Genomic DNA, 22,829 nt, shown 5'->3' with positions numbered 1-22,829 from the left:
TCCACCTTGCATCAATAATTTACGTCCTATAGCTTTAACTTCACATTTTGGTAAGCTCACCGGATCTTTTATGGCTCAATGGTTATTGAATGACATTGATATCAGTTCGGTAACAGACCAGGATTGTCTACATCACATTATCTTGTTGGTCTATTACATCATCTCTATGACAATGCAGAAAACAAAAAATCTGTGTCCACTGTTGTATGTACAGATTTTAGAAAGGCGTTTGATTGCCTGGATCACAATATTCTAATTAAAAAAATGATTAATATGCACATAAAACCATGGATCATATAAATTGGATTGTAAGTTTCTTGGAATATCGCAAGCAATGTACATTATATCATGGAATCTTTTCTGATATCAAAGTTAATCATGCCGGTGTGCCCCAAGGGACATAACTTGGCCCAATCCTTTTTTTAATTATGGTAAATGATTGATGTGAAAATATTCCTATGCACTATTTTAAATATGTTGATGATTTGTCTTAAAGGAGAATGAAACCATTGGAACAAGATAGCTTGTGTGAAAACAGAAAAATCAAAGAAACAGATCAACGAAAGTTTGAGAAAAATCGGACAAATAATGAGAAAGTTATGAGCATTTGAATATTGCGATCACTAATGCTATGGAGATAGCAAATTGGCAATGCGACAAAGATGTGTGATGTCACTTGTGAACAACTCTCCCCATTACTCTAGTATATATTTCACTAGAATTGCCTCTTTTATCACATCTATCCATAAATCATGTGTTCTGTCTACATGAGGGCATGTAATGCATATTTTTCAAGAATACATCATGGATAGAGTTTGTATCATCATAAGAAAAAACAAAAAGAGACATTTTGAGGGTATTTTATAGTCCACCAAAGGGAAAGTTGTTCATCAGTGACATCACACATCCTTGTCGCATTGCCAATGTGAGGATCTCCATAGCATTAGTGATTGCAATATTCAAATGCTCATACCTTTCTCATTATTTGTCCGATTTTTCTCAAACTTTCTTTATTCTTATTCTTTGATTTTTCTGTTTCTACACAAGTCTATTTGTTCCAAAGGTTTCATTCCCCTTTAAGTACAATGTCGTAAATCAACCGACACTTCGCAATTACAATTCAGTGCAATCCTGGTCACAATCAAATATGTCACTCAATCCCTCAAAGTGTTTTACCTTACATATTACTTTTATGAAAAACCCCATCACTCCTGAGGTTCTTGCCATTAATAACTCTGCCTTATGTAATGTAGAAAGTATCAAAATTCTTGGAGTTATTATACAATCTGATTTGAAATGGAATTTACATGTCGATGACTTGGTTAAAAGGTGCAATAGAAAATTATATATGTTACGGAAACTGAAAAAGTTCAATTTACCTTTGAAGGATTTAGTGACAATATATATGGGTTATATACGACCAATTTTAGAATATTGTGCTCCAGTTTTCCACACCAGTCTTACAGCAAAACAAAATACTATTGAAAGAATACAACGGAGAGTATGTAAAATTATCTTAGGACGTAATTAGGTCACATACACAAATGCATGTCAGGTATGTAATTTACCAAAACTTGAGGAGAGAAGGCTGACACTGAGTAGAAAATTTGCAATCCTCATCTTTTGTGTAAGAAATGGCTACCTCGAAAAAAAACATACAAACATATCTCTTCGTCATACAAACAACTATCAGTTTTTATTAAGAACAACAAGATTTAAAAGCAGTCCATTGCCTTTATTGGTAGACATACTCAACAAGAGATGAGTGTGTAGACTAAGAAAGGCAATGCAAATGGTCATCCCCACCCCACTATACAATTATTTTTGTCATTTAGTAGGTGGTTTCAAACCGCCTCGATCACAAGAATCCCCGTTAAATTACGAGAACTTTTTTAGGCTGAAAAATACCCGTTAATTATTCCTGCATTCACACCGCCCTGAAACATACCCTTCGGGATAAGTTCCTGAAGTTACGAGCATGCGCAGTATGGTCTGATAAGCAGGCAAGGCGCGAGATTCAAAATCACTAGCCCAGCAGCCACCCACAGCTCCCGCGCCCAACGACACGCTGGGCTAAAAGTTCCCGTAATTTGCTTTCACATCGCCAAAATACCTGCGACCTTGGAAAAATCCCGCGAAAGTTCTCGTAATTTCGCCAAGTACCTACTATTTAGCGGGTATTTTCTTTCGGGGAGATTATGCGTAGTTTGCTTTCACATTACCAAAATACCTGGTATTTTCTGATCGGGGTAAATTTCCCGATCAGAGAATACCTGGAACTGGCGAACTTCGAGGCGGTCTGAAACCACCTATCGTCAGTCTCCTCTCCGGCAAGTCTGCCATTCATATTACATTCACTCATTCAACATGTCCATTGCCTTTTATGCTTTATTTTTATTGTATTAACTTTTAAATGTATAACCATTTTAATGCATTTTACTATGTATTTAATAATGTGTCAAAACCAACTTGTAAGCATGATTTTTCCAGCTCTTGCTGTTTTTTCATGTATGATTGTTAACATGTTTGATTATCAATTAAGACCATTTTGAATACTTTAAATTGAATACCAGCCCTCTTTTGGGGACATACATGTTTTCTTTTGTGACATACATTACATGACATGTGTGAGCAGCTTCCACAAATGGAATAAGAGTTAGAACTATAAATTGCCTTTTTTCATGTCTGTATTTTTCCATATAAGCATGTAAAAAGTAATCTATCTATTTGCTGATATATTAAATGTATACATAATATAAAATAATTTCAACTTTGTAAAAAGGGCAATTTATGGAATTTACTTGTTTTGACATATGAGGAACTGCTATGAAGAACTAAAAAAAGTTGTTCTTTGGGAGACTTTACACTTTTAATTTTGAAGTTTCTCTCATTTCTCTGTTGTTAAAACCAACTTGATATAATGTGAGGTTTATTCCGGCATTGATAGAACTTACGGGCACAAGCTGTCATTGTTAGCATGTATGTACATACCTTTGTTTGATTTATGTATAAAATATACAAATCAATTAATTGTTCTTATTTTTGATGTATTAAACAATGTCTCAAAATAAATGATTTTGTTTTGTAGATTGATTTGAGCATAATAAGGATGGTAGTGTTGATGATGATAATGATGATGGTGATGATAATGACGGTATTGATATTGATGATATTGATAATGGTGATGATATTGATGATGATAATGACGATATTGATTTGATGATGGTGATGATGATAATGACGATATTAATATTGATGATGATAATGATGGTGATGATGACGATGATATTGATGATAATGGTGATGATGATGATAATGACGGTATTGATATTGATAATGATGAGGATGGTGGCGATGATAATGATTTTGTTTTGGTAGATTGATTTGAGCAAGGATTGAGGAAGAGGGCATGGTGAGAGGGGTGGAAAGGGAGAAAGAGAGGGTTGGAAAGGGAGAAAGAGTGGGTGGAAATAGCAGAAAGGGAGAAGAGGGAAAGGGGAAATAAGAGAGAGGATGAGAGACAGAGATGAAAGTGAAATGAGAAGAGATGGAGAGAGAGAGAGAGGCAGAAGAGGGAGACTCAAAGAGAAAGGAGTACAAGGAGAGAGGGAGAGGTAGAAACAGAAAAGATGGGTGGAAAGAGAAAAAAAAAAGAGCCGGAGAGGCAGAGACGTAGAAGATGGATGGAAAGGGAGGATCAGAAAAAGGGAGAGGGGAAGGAAAGAGAGAGGCAGAGATTGATAGATAGAAGGGGTGGAAAGATGGAGAAGAGACGGTGTGGAAAAAAAGAAAGAACAGAGAGAGTTGAGTGGCAGAAAGTAGACAGAGGGAGAGAGATGATAGCGAGAGTGGAAAGCAAACCCAAGGGGCCACTTGCATTTACAAGTGGATACCATGCGCGACCAAAAAAACACGTAAAAAGGACGTCTTTCTATAGATAGGGTACGATACGTACGTAACGTAATAAGGGTGTCCAAAACACTAAAATAATGAAAAAAGGGTATCTATTTCGCTAGGAAAATTACGTGTTTCGGGTCATATTTGCAAGGGTAATAAAAAAGACTAAAATGTTTTATAAAGGATGTACTCTGCCCCATCAGTAAACTCTACGTGCTCAGAGTCCGATTTGCGCGAGGTGTGGGAGGTGGGCCGTACTTAACCCAATGACATAGGTAAAGGTAAAAGTGACAACCAAAGTTTGTGACATAAAACAATTGAAATATTTCTGTACTTGATAGGTTCAATTCAAGGGTATCGTTTTGTTTCCAATACTTGTTAAGGGTGGGGTTTCACATGCCAATACTTGTTATGGGGTGCATTTTCAGAATATGAAAAATACTTGTTTAGGGTACTTTTCAAGACCCCATGGGTCGTGCATGGTATCCACTCATCGATGGAAGTGCCCCCGGGGAAAGCAAAGCAACGGAAGAGTATAAAACAGAGAAGTGAGAGGGCAGCCTGTCGTACACAGTCACAATAGAAAACAACATTAAAGGGGAAGTTCACCCTGACAAAATGTTTATTGTAAAAATAGCAGAAAAAATAAAAAAAAAATTGCCGAAAGTTTGAGAAAAATTCATCAAATAACTAAAAAGTCATTAGAAATTCAATTATTTGATTTGTGACGTCATATGCAAGCAGCATTCATACATAGCAAATGGTAAAAAATAAAAGAAATGTCATTTCCTCACAAAATTTAAATAGTTTTCACTGTACCTTTTGTATATCAATAGACAAATCATTTCACACCCGATCATGAATAGAAAACAAAATTAAGTTATCAGGAACCATACAAAATTTGACATTCATGCATTTTATATTTTAACACATGGGCAGCTGCTCGTTTATGACGTCACAAATCCAAAACTTTGAACTCTTATAACTTTCTTACTTTTTAACGGATTTTCCTCGAACCTTCATCAATATTTTTTACTATTTTTTCTGCTTTTTTTTACAACAAAGTTTTCTTCAGGGTGAACTTCCCCTCAAATCAATCTCAAATTATCTCTTTGTCAACAATTTGTGATTAATCCCTGTTTGGCTTCGATTACAAATTTAGAATCTATTGCAACTCTATGTAAAAGCTGCCCCAGCAATCAAATGCCAGATTTTCAAGGAATTTAAAACACCATGCACATTTGAGACAACAAAATAAACAAACGAGAGACTCAAGATATCAAACAAACACCAACATTTTGTATTTTTTTTTACTTATAGTACATGTACAGAAAAACATGATTTTCGTTTTTTCAAGTTTGAGAATTATACTCTCAATATACAGTCAACTTTGAGGTGTTGCAAGATAACATCTGCAATCAATTGTAAATTTATGTTGCAATTTTAGAATTGACAGATCAATTCTAAAGTAAATAAGTTAATACTGCTTGGAGCAGACCAGGGCCCCGTCTTACATGGAGTTGTGATTGATCCGATCGATCACAACTATGGACGGCCAGCAACGTCAACATCTATTATGCATGTTTGTTCAAAATATTTTCTAGCTATGATGTATATTCATCGTTGTCTTGAAAATTCACAGTGCTTCTCTTTGTTTACAAAGGACATTGTGCACATTTCCTGTAGAAAACATTATGACACTGATGGTTTTCCATAGAGTTACCATTGGATCAATTGTGAGTTACCATTGGATCAATCGTAACTCTTTGTAAGATGGATTTAATCAATCTCAACTGTATGGAAATCCATCCACCTCAAAAAAATTTCCACAGGAAATTCACACAATCTTCTGAGTTAACAATGAGAATCACACTGAATCTTCATAAGAACAACGAATGCATGAATATACATCATATCTAGAAAATATTTTGAACAAATTTGCATTTTAGATGTTGACGTTGCTGGCCGTCCATAGTTGTGGTTGATCGGACCAATTGCAACTCTTTGTAAGACGGGGCCCTGCAATCAACTACAATATTTTTTATCAATTGCAAGATATATGATTGACTCTAGGACCGAATTTGACTTGCAATTGATCACAAATTGCTGGCAATCGACTGCAAGTTGCTGGCAATCGATCACAAGTTGCTGGCAATCGATTGCAAGTTGCTTGCAATCGATTGCCACTTTCTTGCAGCACCCATGCAGTCAGATACACGTTATCAGTCTTAAATCAAACCTCCACAAAAAAAGTGTACAGCTGTGATGCTTTTATACTAGTTCCCATTTTCACATTTCTTGTTTGAATAACTTCTACTGAAGTTTTAATGATGGTTGCTCACAGCTAACCGTATACCATGATTGCAGTAGCTTATAACAGGTCTTATACCTTGTTATTGATAGCACAATTCATGAAACCGGGACCTTACCTCCATTTAAAAAAAAGAAAAATAGAATTTACGATGTACTCTGTGGATATCTGGACCATATTTTGAGAAAAGCTGATGGTGATAATCTGATAAATCGCTCAATTGAATGCAATTTTAATCCCATAAACACGAAGATCAGTGATTGATCTTACGATCAATTTTCATGAAAGAGTACACTGTAATCAATGAAATCAATGGTAAAATGTGTCCCATGAATCAATTGTTAGGCTTGGTTGTACAGGGCCCATGTGTCCTCATCCTTTGACAAAATAAATTGTAAGTTGAACATAACTTTAAAACACAAATTTCAAGTACAAAACATTATTTTCATCTTACTCCAGACTTGCAAAGAACAGAAAATGCTTTTGTTTGCACAGTTTCTGTTTATCAATCAGCTTTCACAAAAATAAATGAGGAAAACTGTAATTTAACTCTAGTACTGCATTATCAGCAACAGACCGATTCATTTTTTTTTTGTTCCTTTAGAAAACCATTATAATTTTTTTTTTACTTTTAACTGCCTGGCCCAAATAATGCATTCATGATTACAGATTTCTTGACTAATTAGTTTTCAATCTCCAAATTGGCAACTTCAATTTTATCTTTCATTGCTAGTTTTTCACTCTAAAATGTATGCATCGGAAAGAAATATAGACTGACTGAGAATGTCATTGTATGTTGGAAAGTTGCCAATTTGGGTGGAAAAAAGTGATTTAAATTTCCATAGCAATTTATTTGAGTGATTATCTATATTTTCAACCATTTTTTCAGAACTGAACGAATGGTACTTCATTATGCAATAAAAAATGGGCTCAGTATTTCTACATGCAGATTTCTCTCTTTTCTTGCTTTTATAGTATTTTTAATAATTGCTCGGGCCCTGCAAGGGAAGATGTTGGGCTATATGACAAATGAGTTCACGTTTCCAAAATACTATCTCCCATATCAATCATTTAATATGTAAATAAGTATTGACAATAATGCAGTAGCAGTTTATTAGTAATACATGTATACAGATATCATACATTATCATACATAAATCCATGAATAATAATCACAGGTTTAATCCCATATTACACCTGGATTATCAAGTCATAAACCCCCATTTCATAAAATTAATATAAAATACTCAGACCCACTTTCACATGCATTTTATTTTGAGGGGATAAAGCCCCCCTTCACATGGAACAATTAATGTTTAGATACAGCCATTTTTATGGACCGAGGAGTAACCAAATTCCCTTTTTTTTCATTATTCATAAACAAGGTTTCTGACAGATAGTCTGTGACCAACAAGTATTGAAAATCATATATTTGCTTGGCGACAAAAGCAAAAGGAGTTAAATATATTGACAAACAAAACTTGATACTGTACAACACTGGCCTATGCCAAATAAGCTGATAATGATTTAATTACAAATCTTTTCTCGGCTAATAAAAACTTAAACATCTCAATTGACGAATCATAGGAGAGATATTTTTTCTCACATTCAATGAGTTAAGAAAATATTAAGAAAATGGTTCTTTGTGTAAATATTTCTGGCAGATTTTCAAATAGGAGCAGCATATATCGATCTAAGATAAAATCTAGTAATATTGCTCTGCAGATCAGAACGATTTCTGTAGTTTTCGTTCAACATATTTACTATATTTGTGAAGTAACTGCTTTGCAAAAGATCACTTCTACATGTACATGAGAGTCCCCAATTTTCTTGTTAATTCTTAAGTGCAAACTCTATGTCCTCAGTGTTCTAAACTTTGTATACATGTACAAAATATACAACAGAGTAATTTCATGTAGTAAAAACTTACAAGACCTTTAGGACACGTATACATGTATATCTGCTGTATATAATTGTTGTCTTCCACAAACAGCTCTCCTAAAAGCTTTGCAAACAGGCTTGACAGGAACAATGCAAAAGAGATTTGTGATTTTTCCTGCAGCGCGTGATTTTCTGTTGGTTTCTACTTTCTTCTCACATGTTTGTTCTGACCTATCATTTTTTTTGTGGGGGGCATAAGTTAACATTAGTTGACAGAATTTTGTTTTATGAAGTAATTCTGAGAAATAATGTATTCTTCCCAAATTACACTTGTTTTCCATAAATTATTAAAGTCTTGGGACTTTACATGTACACTAGTGTAAAGTCATACACTAACAACATTGAAATATAGGACCCTTAACACAAAACTTAGCAATGATCTTAGAACTTATTTTTTACGATTGATTGCATTGAATACAGTGTACAATCAATCGTGAAAATCAAGCGTAAGATTAATCGCCATCCTTTGTGTTACAAGCCCCTGGTTCCAAAAGGCAATAGGTTAACCTGTTGACTACTGGATTCTGTCATTCCCATAGACTTTGTACAAGGATCACATGGTTTCGGTAGACAGCTAGTTACATGTAAATGGCTTCTATTCCCGAACGGCACAACGTACGGCACCGGATACGGAAATTCTTCAGTACATTTTCGTCTCTTTCACACCATTCCATTTGTGATAACAAATACAGGGGTAAAGGAAAACTGCACAAGTGTCTCAGAAGGAGAGACTCACTGTAACTTGATGGCCCGTATTCTGCAGTCAGATTAAACCTAGACCACGGTTTAACTCTGTGCTGAAATTATGGAGAGCCAAAAATTCAGAAATTGTGTTTATATTGTATGTCTCTTAAGAATACTATTTTGTTTCCTGTGGCTTTCATGATGAAGAAAAACACTCCAGTTATCATTCCCAGGAAATTATAAACAATTTGAGTGTCAAATTAGTTAATAATATTGATGTGTACTGTTAGGAATTTGTGCCCAAATTGGCACTCCATCCATAGTTAAACCACAACTTTAAACCAGGGTTTAATTTAAACCCGAGTTCAGAATACGGGCCTACAGGTTAAAGCAAAATCAGAGCACTATAAAACCTTCATTTTACATTGCCTTTACATATTCAAACAAAAGTACTTCTTTTCTTCTTTTTCTCTAAAAGGCTGAAAAAATGTTTTGATTTAATTTTAACCATTGGGAGCGTCTTGTACTATTCTTTCCATATACTAATGGGAGATATCACTTTAATACATATAATAGAAATATACACTCGAGGCGTCCATACCTCCTTGTTATAATGTTGATATTAAATGTAATGGGAGGCAAGGAAGGAGAGGTTAAGAGAGGGGGAAAAGAAGGGGAGAGAGAGGAGAATAGAAGAGGAGGGGGGGAGAGAAATAGAAGGGTGAGTCCGTGTGTGAGAGAGTGACGAAGAGAGTAAGAGAGTGACGAAGAAAGAAAGTGAGAGTGAAAGAGAGAGAGAGAAAAAACATATGGGATTGATATAGGGACAGATAGAGAGAGCACATGGGAATCAGAGAGAGAGAGAGAGAGGGAGAGAGGAAGTGGGATGAGGAGTACAAGAACATTTTTTTTTATGTAGAAAGTTACAGACAGCAAAGAGAAAAAGAGCATTCAATACAAAGGAAGTAATAATACATATATAAGCAAAGAAATGAAATGAGTATTTTTAAAGAAATAGATAACTAGTCAGTGGTTAGTGGGCGGGGGTGGGTGTGGTCAAGAAGAAGGATTTAGATTAGAATGTATGGATATGGTGATCATATCAACATAACGAGTAATTACTTCTATAAAAACAAACACAAGTGGAGGGGGGGGACAGAGCTAAAAAAATTCCAGAAAAATTGACCGCATGGAGACGATGTGAGACTAATGAAGATTAATTTAGATCAAGATCTCAATTAAGATCTATCAAGATCTAAGACCCTAATGATGATCTGAAGACCTTGAAAGAGAGAGAGAGTGCAAGAGAATGAAGAGAGAAAGAGGGAATAGAAAATGAGGGTGGGGAAAGGACACAAAGAGATAGCCACAACATAACAGATGTGTAATTTACTAATATCTGGCGCCCTCTGGAGGCTGTTGTAACTTTGCATTGTCTTTGGCCGTCATTGTACGCTTGAGCTCAGAGAGGACAGTCTTGATGGTGTACGACCGCTGCCATTTATCTAGAACTGATAGATTCCGCTTCAAAACCTTTACGCAAAGAATTTTAAAAAAAAGAGGAAAAACAAAAACAATAGGACATTAATTTAATCAGGGAAAGATATAATCTTTTACCTCAAGGGGCTATTTTTTTGCTACATCGGGGCGATTGATGAATTGAGGGGGGGGCAAGTCTGCAGATATGAGTAGGCTATTAAGCTAAACAAGGTACAAACCAAATTGATTGTAAAAAGATGAAAATTTGATTGATTTGGGTTCTACCAATCAAGGGCCTGTTGCAGAAAGAGTTGCGTTTAAACGCAAGTCAAAAAATAAATCGCAAGTCCCAAATGCGCGCTGTTGATTGGTTGAAAATCAAGTTGCGCATGATTTTTAAAGTTGCGATTGATTGCAACTCTATCTGCAACAGGCCCCAGATGAACCTCTTGATGGATACCAATGCAGCACAAGAACATTAAGCTTCAGCCTCCAGGGCCCTGTCTTACAAAGAGTTACAATTGATCAGGGGCCGATTGCACAAAAGGGTCTTTCCAAGGACCGTCTTTCGTGGCGCCCATCTTTTATGATACGCTATAGGCGGGGTGTTTCTGAAATTTATGATAAAGAATAAGATTCGTTAGTTTGCTTTTAAATCAAATTTTATACAATTTCATGATATATCACATCATTTTATAAACAAATATTTTGTTTAATTTAACGGACGAATGAAATATGTTTGTAGATGATTTATTTAACGGCCCCTGATCAACCTAAAGTATATGGAAATCCATCAACGTTGTAAGTTTTTCTTTAGGAAACTTGCATGCACAGTGTCCTTTCAAAACAAGAAGCACACTGAATTGTCAAGAAAACAGTCAATGTATGAATATACAACATATTGAGAAAGCATGGGGAACTAACATGCTTTTAAAATGACATTGCTGGCTGTCCATAGTTGTGATCGATTGGATCAATCGTAACTCTTTGTAAGACGGGGCCCAGAAGTCCCCCACACCCTTGACCTCATGGTTTCATCCCATGATGCCGATGGTCCACACTTGTCTATTATTTTCTAATAATAATAATAATAATAGGCATTTATATAGTGCCATCTATCTAGAAATGTTCTATTCCGAGGCGCATTATTATTTATTACCCCGGCTTTAGCTCGAGCTGCCTTTCAGCGCTCATGTATTCAAGGAATTAATCCTGCCGGGTACCCATTCACCTCACCTGGGTCGAGTGCAGCACGATGTGGATGAAATTCTGCCATGCCTAATCTTATGAACCTTGCTATTGGTTTCAAAACATGACCACAGGAGTTTAGTTGATGTCTACATGGTCACAATGACAGGTATTTGGGCCATGCATTCTTGGTCACGTGTGTGACCAAAATGATGACAATCTTGGCTCAAATTAGTTATGAATCTAAAACTTTTCAGAGATTTTGTAATTCAAAAGTTATATAACAGTAATATGTTCAGTCAGCTATTATTTGGAACTATTTTGTGCTCCTATCCAATATGCAGGTTCAATGTCAAGAGGTCAAAAAGAAGTGGGTCATGTATGTGACTTCACACAAGCATGATTTGAAAAGTTTCCTGTGAATTTCATAATGAAATTAAACTTTCAAAATCATCACAATTAGCTTTAAATATCCAAAATATTAAGATTCATAACTAATTAAAGTCAAGGTTGTCATCATTTTGGTCATGTGTGTGACCAAGAATGGCCAATTTCAGTTTACATCAAGGATGAGGCTAAGTAAACTGAAAGTCTTTTGACGTGGCTAAAAGAACGGAATACTCGGCCTCTTGGGACCTCCGTCACCACTTACCTCGCCCGAGTGTGAATCGACGCAGCTCAGTGCTATCCTGTTGGTGAAGGAGACAGTAGGTGGTTCATCTGGGTATTTGGGACCGCACTTAACCTTTAAATTATAAATCCTTCCTTCAAAAGGAGTCTGGTGAAAAAAGAAAGAACAGAGAATATTGTTGGAAATCATGGACAGTTTTGGATCAATCCTTTAAAAAAAAAATGAAAATCCACATTTTTTTGTTCGAAAAAGAAATCTGAGAATAGAAATATCCTGAAAATTCACTTTGCCCAATTGATGATGGGCCTGGCAGCCACTGTGCAGCGTCAGATCTATAAAATGAATTTAATATAAATGAATTCAATTGAATGCAATTAACTGTATATAATATCCCAATACAGTTTATTAAAGGACAAGTCCACCCCAACAAAAGGTTAATTTGAATAAAAAGAGAAAAATCCAACAAGCGTAACACTGAAAATTTCATCAAAATTGGATGTAAAATGAGAAAGTTATGACATTTTTAAGTTTTGCTTAATTTTACAAAACAGTTATATGCACATCATGGTCGGTATGCAAAAGAGGAGACTGATGACATCATCCACTCACTATTTCTTTTGTATTTTATTATATGAAATATTCTTATTTTCTCCTCATTGTCAAGGGAAACAATTAATTCTCTCTGAACATGTGGAATTAGCATTGCTTGATACTATAGTGTATATGGTTCAGTCAAGTTGGTCCTTATTGTAAATCTGTAAAAAATGAAATATTGTATTATTCAAACAACAGTAAACAAAAGAAATAGTGAGTGAGGGACATCATCGACTGTCTCATTTGCATGTCACTGATTTGTGCATATCACTGTTATGTGAAAAATAAGCGAAACTTGGAAATGTCATCACTTGCTAAATTTGAATTGATGAAATTTGCAGTGTTATGCTAGTTTGATTTTTCTCTATTTATTCAAATCAACAAATGAATAGGTATCTGTTTAGGCATTTTGATGTTCAGCAATATATATCATATATATATATATTCTTGTTAATAAAGAGTTTACCTTTATCATCAAATTGTTGAGTATATGCCGATTTAAGGCTCCCATAAAAGTAAACACTTTACTAAGAATATATTGCTGAACATCAAAATGCCTAAAGAGGTACCTATTCATGAGCATAAATGTTTAATGTTTCATTTGGGAACTGATGAGCTTAATTTCTTTTCACGTGTATGCATACTGTAGCTTAAGATTGGAAGAAATCATGTAACTGGTAAACACTTTACTAACATAAATATCATAATGTGGGACTAGAGTGAAATTTCACGGTATCTTTGGAAGAGTTTTAAAAGGTGAAGAAATAAAATATCATCATTGGTTTTAACATATTTTGTCAATATTATACAAATAATTAACATACACGAAAATCAAGTTAAAAAATTATTTGTCCGGGGGTCAAACTCAACCTTATAAATTGCTCCAATACATTATTTGATGCATGTTTTGGATTCCTCTCTGAATTTCCTATCAAATGGTACCAGTTTCATGAAAATTGGTCAACACATTACGACACAGTGGCGATTGAAAGTTGAAGGTCACGCCCACTTTTGTCAAAACAAGGAGAAAAGGGCGGGCCGTAGCGCGAGAACCGACAGACCAATTGGACTTATTTTTTTTGTTTTGTGCGTGGGCCATGGTGAATTTTATGTGTACCAATTTACAACGAATTCAGAGTGGGTCGGGTGCAAAATTGCACATTCATTGGGTGAATTGGCATGGAATGACCCTTGATTGTAATTATATGTTTGGGTATACATGTATATGAAATCAATAAAACTTGAATAATCAGAGGGTGGTCATTCTCCCTGCCACTCCCCCCCCCCCTTTCCTTCTCCTGTGGCCCACTGCCCCCGATTAATACCACTTACCCTTGGTGGGCCTATGATCATACCTCTGACATCCCTCTCTTTCTAAACTCTTCTTTGTTCTTTCGTCCCTTTTCCTCCTCCCCGATCCCCATTTTTTGTTCACTACACTCAATAAGTCACAGAAAGCTTCTTCCCCCATTTCTTCCTCACTAGACTCAAATAGTCAGAAGGTGGTCAACTCCCCCCTGCCATCCGACCCCCCCCCCCTCCTGAAGCCCCATTGCCACTTACCCTTGGTGGGCCAAGGATCATGCCGTTCCAATCTGTCATGGCCATGTCATCATCATTCACCAAACCCCAGCTGATCGTCCCATCTCCAGAGCCCTTCTGACCATCCTCTAGTTCTTCAAGGAGCCGAAAATTCCTTGGAACAATGTATTGACCTACAAGAACATCAAAGAGAATATCTTGCACTGAATATTTATTTCTTTAAAGTGTAATAAAAGGGGGGGGGTCACAATGAGTTAAGCCCGACTGGAAGTCATGGTAAAGTGTTAACACACATGATTTTTAATGCATTTACGCTGTAGGGTGTATCGATCGCATGAGCATAAAATGTTGACAATGTAGTGATGTGATGAATACTGCTCCTTGTACCAGAGTAATCATCATAAACTGAAAATGGTATTAACACAAACATGATTGGCTGAAGCATTTCATATGCTCAAACTGCAACAGAAACATGACGACAGTCGATCGTTGGAACCCGACACACCTGCTCTTTGGAATTTGATTTTTGGATTCCAGCGCAGCGTGCATTTGTCAATCGGAATATAACTTTGATATCATGACGCCAGTGAAAGGCTTGCCGCTTCACCCACTTCACATTTAAGTCAATGATTTTATAGTTTACGATCATCAATGGGGCAATTCTTTTAAAGTTGGTTTTGTATAAATTGTGATCATTTTGTGAACAAATTCAAGCCGGATGAGTATTTTTTGTCTGCGAAGGTTGGACACCCCCGTTTTAGTTCGGCTCAACCATGTCATCTCACTAAGTGTGTCTGAAGCCACACTGAAAAGTGTCAGCATAAAACAGACTGATTTAGGGGAAAATATGGCACATTTTTTCAAGAAGTTCAGGCTGCTAGAAAAATGTGATGTGAAATGATCATTAACTTGTGTTTGGCATGTATGGAAAGAGAAAATTCAGGGGCTTCTTTTGACAGTAAGGACAAGTTTATATGATCATTTTAAATAATGATTTAGAGATAAATTGCAAACCCTTATTTGTGTGTGTGTTGAGCTTGCCATTTCCCCATGCGCTTTCTATGGGAAAATGAAATGTCTGTTCTGCAGTGTTTTTCACTTTGTTAAAATTTTTCATTGTGATCTAGATTCCAAATCTTTATAAAAATCATACCATCAGAAAGAGCATAAAAAAAATCCTATTGGACTCTTTATGGACAAGTTTTTGGCATTACTGATGAATTTATAACAGCTCTCGGAAGCAAAAAAATTTGGAATGGTGTGTGTCCATTTCTTAATCTATTCTAACTACACACAGTCTGGCAGAAAAATTCTGAAAATTGACCTAATTTCATTCTTCTTTTCAAAGTCAATAATTTGATTTTTTTCAAAAATGTTACATTTCTGTCAGTCTGAAGGTCATTTCTTTGCAAATCCACAAAGAAAATGTGATATTTTCTTGAAATAAGAAAAATATCTTTTTTCTCCAGACACCCTAAAAATCTCACCATCATCAGGTCATTGTCAGAAAAAAAAACACACACACTCACAGCTGGACTCACATACACATTGTACGAGGTTAGTATATGTACGAACCTCGTACAATAGACCGTGTTTGACCCTGGATTTCGAAGTAGTCGGCAAACATCGCTTCATTGCTGAAGTAATATTTGACGAAACTCCTCACTACGCACCGGGGCTCTTGCCGGTAAGCAGTAACACATTCAACAAATATGAAAATAATTTAAAAATAATAAACATTAAAAAAGGGCAAATTTCGCGTACCTCGGCCTCGAAAGTGACTTCGCTTGTCTCTTCTACGGAAATACAAGGAAGCCCGTTGGTGGCGCTAATAATTTTACAACCTTGATTCAGCTCCTCGGTAATATTATAACTATCTAAATTCTTTGAATGCACAATCCTTATGATTAATTTACTAATTATGGGCACCAATAAATAAAATACCTTCAAAAACATGATTAAATACTATTAGTGGTGATGATAAGACTTACATGTATTTGCAATTAATTTTAAAAGATGACTAATGAAAAATAATGAAAATAATATATACGTGCCTGGAAAGAAACCAGCAGTACAAGCTTTAACGAACGTCAATAAGGCCAAGTAAAAAAAGAAAGTAGTTGGAGGGCGCTGTTTGTACAATGTCTTTCAAGATGTAATTTTTGTATCCCTTGCTTTGAAGCAAAATTTCGCCGTGTGGATTTGTGATCGAATCTCCTGGATTTACAGAATGTTCTTTTGATATAATATACACTATCCTTATATAACAATGGATCCTTCAAAGAGTACACGTCAGCTGGAAAACACTCCAAACAAATCGTCCCTGCTCTCCAAGAAGCCGAAAATTGTTGACTCTAGTCCCACCGCTTCCCAAAGCCGTATGGTAACGAACGCGGACGCTGTTCCCAAAGGTCAGTACAGAAATGATTCGGCTACGCATTTGGCTTCGTCTAACACTAGCGCCAGGCGTTCTCTTGGTTTAGAGTCCACAGATGCTCCTCCTACCTGGTTTGTCACCTTTTTTAATGACTTTGAATCAAGATTTGACTCACGCATTGAAGCTTTGTTGGATAAAAAATTGAGCGACATTTCTTTAAAGGTGTCTGATCATGATGAAAGAGTCAAGAGCATTGAGTTTGATATGGGGTCCCTGAAGGATTCTGTCAAGCAGTTAGAGAAGGAGAAGGAGGTGCTCATTGCCAAATTGGATGACCTAGAGAATAGGGGAAGGAGAAAGAACATTGTTCTGTTTGGGATTCCTGAACATCCAAACCAAGATCATGAAGATTGTTTGAAAACTGTCACCGATTTCTTACAACATGCCGATGTCTCGAAGGATGATTGTTCGCAGATGTATAGAAGGGTGTCACCGTACCCCCACATATCGATCTGAGACCAGCTCTAGGCAGCCGAGAAGAATCCACATTGCCTTTTCTTCCTTCACAACCAAAGAACGGGTGAGGAAAGCGTGCGTGAAGAAGCTGAAGGAGTCCAATTCCAAATATCGGGATCGAAAGGTCTTCGTTGCTGAGGATCTATCAAAGAGAGTCCTTCAATTACGCCAGAAGAAGCAGGAGAAGTTCAAGCATCTACGATCAGAAGGAAAAAAGCCTTTTTTCGCATACCCAGACAAAATTCGGTACAGAGACCCAACCACTGGGAAAGTCTTTTCAGCAGATTGATCCTATTGTATTACAGAATGTCTTTTTCAAATGAAAACATCTACTAATGGATCTCATGAACACTCTTCCACGTAGTTCTACATGTTTAAAAGTTGAACTGAATGGACATGCGTTATCTTTTTTAAGTGATATTTATGGACTCTGAAATTGTTTAATCTTGTATGATATTTCATAATTTTTTACCTTTTAACAAGTAGAGTGAGAACAGCTGTTGTTATGGCTCGTCTTATTTGTTTATGTCTTTGAATACAGGCTGTTTAACTGACTTATTTTTTATACTGATTATCTCTCATCTATCTGTGCACAGGAGTGAACTTTATTGTTGTATTGATATATATTTTTTGAAGTTTACCTGTACAGACACTTCTTTATCTCATGTGTAGATACTACGTGTATCAGTGAAGCTTAATGCTAGTTTTTATCTCCCTTCCATAGTGACATTTTTTTATTACATTTACATGTATAAGGTAATGTCTTTTTCATATCTTTTGAAAATAATGTGCACATGTTTTAATGTACACTTTGATATATTTTCAAGTTACTACCCCTTGGCTTTACTCTCCTTTGTGATGGGGATCTGAAGAGTTTTCTTTTTTGTTTGCACTGTTTTCTTTTTTGTTTACAGTGTGTTCCCAAGAGATGTTTTTTCCCCCATAAAGCTACTCTAGGCATTTGTGAGCATTTTTTATATATTGACTTTGTTATTCCGATTTACTTGTAAACCATACATGTACGAGTGTTTTGATTTCTGTATTGGCTACTGACTTTTGCTGATGATATATTGTGTGTTTTTTTATTATGCCCCTATGTAGATCATGATTTATATGTGATTCAGAGAGTCCATTTTGTTTGTTTTTGTGGTTACACGGTGGATTTTGCTCAAGGCTGCATCATATTTCTCGTTGTATGCACCTTTGGACCAGGGCTGAGACTGATTTGAAGTCACTGGCCACTATTCTTGGTGCCATTTGCACCCTCCTATCGATTTTACCTAATTTGTTGTTGTTGTCCCCCTCCCCTATTTGTAATATGTTTAAATTCAAAGCAGTTAATTGCTCACTTTGTTTGTATACAAGCTCTTATTTGCTAGATATGAGCTCCTTTATTCCATGTAATACTGCTTTGTTTTGATTCATTATGATTATGTTATTTTTTTTATTATTATTGTGTTTGATTTTGATTGTATTTTGATATTTGTGTAATCATTTTATCGATCAATAAAAACTTAATGAAAAAAAAAAAAAGAAAGTAGTTGATCGTGCGGGTTTTTTGAGAGCGGTGATGAGGGAGGTCCTTGCTATTTGCTATCTTACTATTTTTTTTAAAACAAGGAGGCATTTTCTCGGCCCGTTTTTTGACATCAGTGATGAGAGAGGTCCTTACTATTTACTATTTTTTTTTGCTATTTTTTATTTAAATGGTTTTCAGGCCATGTCAGGCTCGAAATATGTGATCGATGCATGCTAAATGTTAATAATAAATGAGTAGAATTTATATATATCCATAGTATATATACATACAATTGATTGGAAATCTATGGAAAATGTATTATGCGATAAAAATCTATTGATGTATTTATACTGATGTACATGTATATACCGGTACTGTATTGTTGTTAAACAAAATGTACATGTCAAGTGAATGATTTAAACAATATTCTATATTAATATATATGTAAAGGTAAAAAATGCATGGGGGTGGGGTCATTTTTATTACCATGGAGCCATGTTTAGTTTTCCAGAGCCAATCTCTTTAGCTCTGGGCATGGTTTCGCATCGTAGTTTTCCAGCTGCTTGTATATTCATTTACATGTTGTTTAATACTGTTCAATTTTTATTCATTTTTTAATTGTTATCAAATGTTAAGTGATGATTGAATTAATTATAGATTGTTCACATTATGTCTACTATTTCATGTTAATTGTTAGTAACTGTTGGTGTTAGATCTATTTACTACCGGTAACTAATATTTACAATTTTCCATCAAATTGAATAGCTCAAGGAAGAATAACGTTTATCAAATTTGAACAGAATTGGCATTTCTTCGAATCCCATTAATGATTTTCAATCTTGATAAAGAATAACCCACTTAAAATAATTTTTTTTTAATATTCAATGGACTGCCTGCTGACGTTAGAAAACTCGCCAGAAAATTCAATTCATTTCACAAATTCACAATCATGTTGCGCCAGCACAGTCAATAACATCATCCCAGCACACATGCATTCACCCAACAGGGTCAAAAGCACAGTCAATCACCATAACTCACATCGAAGTACAGGTGCTATCACTCACAAAAAAACCTGCCGAAATACAAATTTACATCATTAAAATTGATTTTTCTGCGCCATATTTCCAAAGCACGCGACGGATTAGTTCAGATTCAGGAAGCGGGGTCCGCAAAAATGCACTAAAAATTAAGAAATCCGTGATCTTTCCCGAGTTTGCAAACTTTATTTTCTCGCTAATTTATGATGGTATCTTCAAAATTCCAATAGAAAATCAAATCAGAATTTTTTTCTTTCTTGCAATTACGGCGATATCGGACTTTGCAATTGTTTTTGAGAGAGATCCCAAAGCACATGAGAGCACATCGCTCGCCAATTTGTGATTTTTTTGCGCTATTCAGCAGCCATAAAAATAGTAAATATAAAGAAAATTGATGCTGCAATGAAAAAGGGAACATCAAAAAAGGAACATCACAATTTTTTTTTTTTTTTAGCCAATTTTTGAAAATAGTAAATAGCAAAAATTTCCATGCGGTGGCCAAAATAGATGCACGCGAGGACGATCAACTACTTTCTTTTTTTACTTGGCCTAATACGTATACGGTATCCCAAAGTCTATACAATGAAAGGATTGGACACTTCACGGACTTCGCGTAATGCCTTACGTCGATTTGCGTGTAAAATAGTGTAGGTGCCTAGTCTTTCCCTTGTTGTGTCATTGATATGAATATAAATCGCGCACCCTCTTTAGGCGAAAATTGATATCCACGCTGATCAGTTTTCATCTGCATAAAATCTTCACTAAAGATCAAGAAAACATACATGTTTTTTAAAACAAACTTTAAGGAGAAGTCACGGAAGGATCTAAATGATTCGGTAAGTGTCATAGCAGAATGTGATATACAAAATTATAGGTGATATTTTATGTGGGCAAAAGCCCAGAAAGTTTAAGAATAAGAAGTGTCGTGTGTGTCGTCGCGTGCATCCTGGGGGGGGGCACTCAGTTTATAATGCATAGTGGGTATGTGCCGCGGAGGGGACCCCCATTTTCACACTCAAATTTCCGTTCCAAGGCATAGCATTTTTGCCTCGTTGAGAAAAAGAACAAAGAAAGCCGCTCCAAGGCATAGCATTTTCTTCTTATCGAGAAAAAAGAAGAGAGAAATCCGCTCCAAAGCTTCGCATATTTTTCATTACGACGCTCCGATCGCATTGAATGAGCTACAATTTTGGTGAAAAGCAGCCGCAGAGCTCCCCGGCGGAGGCCGCGCTAGCTGCATCATGCACGCATGACCGTTCCTTAGGGATGCATACGCACTCACACGCTGGCGATCTGTTCCAAGGACCCCCGTTTTCACAAACATTTGTCGTTCTGAAGCCCGTTCTGAGGACCCTCCTTTTTAGAGTAAGCCCGCTCCAAGGCCCCCGTTTTTTGTCTCGCCCGCGGCACACCCCCACCACTTTTTTGGTCGAGTGCCCCCCCCCCCCGGGCCGGGGCGTGCATACGACTGATATTCCTTCACACGCGAGATGCTCTGAACCCATGAGCTTGACTGGCACCTGCATGAGCCTAAGACGGCGCCCCTAAGACGGTATTCTCAGTGACACAAAAAGAAAAGCTGCATGATTCTTGACTCGAGCCTTTTTGTTGAGGGAAAAATGCACGAGTACATCACCAATAACCACACCGCTCACATTTCAATAGGCGGGACCGAGATGAAAATAATGCACGCAATTCAATAATAATATATCTGCTCAAATTTATATGGAAATAAAGAACATAATGAAAATGAAAAGTAATCAACTGTCAATTAAGAATACACTATTATAATATATAATTACTTGTCATTGTGAAAATCCAATGAAAACCGGCTACTTCTCGAGAAATCTCTCTGTCTTATTCGTCGACAGGCAGTCACCGTCTTGAACAAAGTCGATTGACAGGCACAGGTCAGAAACGATCGATAGCATGCAAAGCAGTATATCGGCGCGGCATGCGCATGTAGCCTAGCCGCGAGCGCCCCTGCCCCGCAGCCCCCCCCCCCCCTCCCGATACCATTCCATGACATTTTTTCCCCTCAATACATTCATAACCAAACACATTAAAGACAGAATAAATATTGCAAATAATTATTAAAGGTAAAATTTTGATCACACTTGCTGAACATATTGATAAATACTTTGGAAAAAAAAAATCATGTACGCATCCATTTGTTACCCTCCCGGGGGGGGGGGGGACTTCCATTCACGAGTGGATACCATTCGCGACCATGGGGTCTCGAAAAGCACCCTAAACACGTAATTTCCATATTCCGAAAATGCACCCCTTAACAAGTATTGGCGTGTGAAACCCTACCCTTAACAAGTATTGGAAACAAAACGATACTCTTGGCAAATATTCCCTGAAATGAACCCCTAAACAACTTAATGTTTTATTGTTACGGGTCCTTCGGTCGTCGGCTTTACCTTAAATCGGACTCTAAACACGAAGTGTTGGGGCAAAAAGAACATCCTTTATAAAACATTTTAATTTTGTTTTATCATCCCCGCAAATTCGACCGTTAACACGTAATTTACCTAGCGAAATAGATACCCTTTTTTCATTATTTTTATGTTTTGACACCCTTATCCAGGGTGACCAGATTTCACAAAATGAAATACGGGACAATCGACACAAAAATCAACAAAGAAGGCTATACACAGTGTTAGACTTGTGGAAAAAAAATATAAAGAATTGAAAGGGAATGTGACCGAAAGAAATTATTTGAAAGAAAGAACAAAAACAAGAAGGGAAGAATTAAGCAAGGAAGGGAGGGGAAAAAGAAATAAAGAATAAATGAAAATATAAAATAAAGAATGAAAGAAAGGCATTGGCGGCGGAAGCCAAAAAATTTAGGGGGTGTCCACCTGAATTGTTGGTATGGACACAGGTAAAAATTTGACAAGCGCCCCCAAAAAGGTTATCAACCTAAATTTTAGGAGTTGCTAACCAAAAATTTTTGACAAGCAAAAAAAAAAAATAAAAAAGGGCATCAGGCATCAACCTAAATTTTAGGGAGGGACAACACACGTTTCAGGGGGGGGGGGAGGACGTAGGAAAAAAATGACAAGCAAAAAAAAAAAATGGTTATCAAAAATTTAGGGGGGAACGTC

At 36.3% G+C, this 22,829-nt stretch overlaps 1 protein-coding gene across 1 annotated transcript; it reads right to left on the bottom strand.

The window, feature by feature from the left end:
* Window positions 1-7,287: 7,287 nt before the first annotated feature.
* Window positions 7,288-21,633, bottom strand: LOC121421024 (ubiquitin-conjugating enzyme E2 variant 2-like). Its single transcript, XM_041615618.1, has 4 exons — window positions 21,519-21,633; window positions 14,289-14,440; window positions 12,153-12,278; window positions 7,288-10,366 (listed from the first exon to the last, which is right to left on the bottom strand). The coding sequence occupies exons 1-4, from the start codon at window positions 21,523-21,525 to the stop codon at window positions 10,226-10,228; spliced, it is 426 nt and encodes a 141-aa protein (XP_041471552.1). The 5' UTR covers window positions 21,526-21,633; the 3' UTR covers window positions 7,288-10,225.
* Window positions 21,634-22,829: the final 1,196 nt, after the last annotated feature.

The sequence above is a fragment of the Lytechinus variegatus genome, chromosome 9 (assembly GCF_018143015.1).
Source record: "Lytechinus variegatus isolate NC3 chromosome 9, Lvar_3.0, whole genome shotgun sequence".
Taxonomy (NCBI): domain Eukaryota; kingdom Metazoa; phylum Echinodermata; class Echinoidea; order Temnopleuroida; family Toxopneustidae; genus Lytechinus; species Lytechinus variegatus.
The sequence above is the reverse complement of the archived record's forward strand: the minus strand, read 5'-3'. Positions and strand labels throughout refer to the sequence as shown.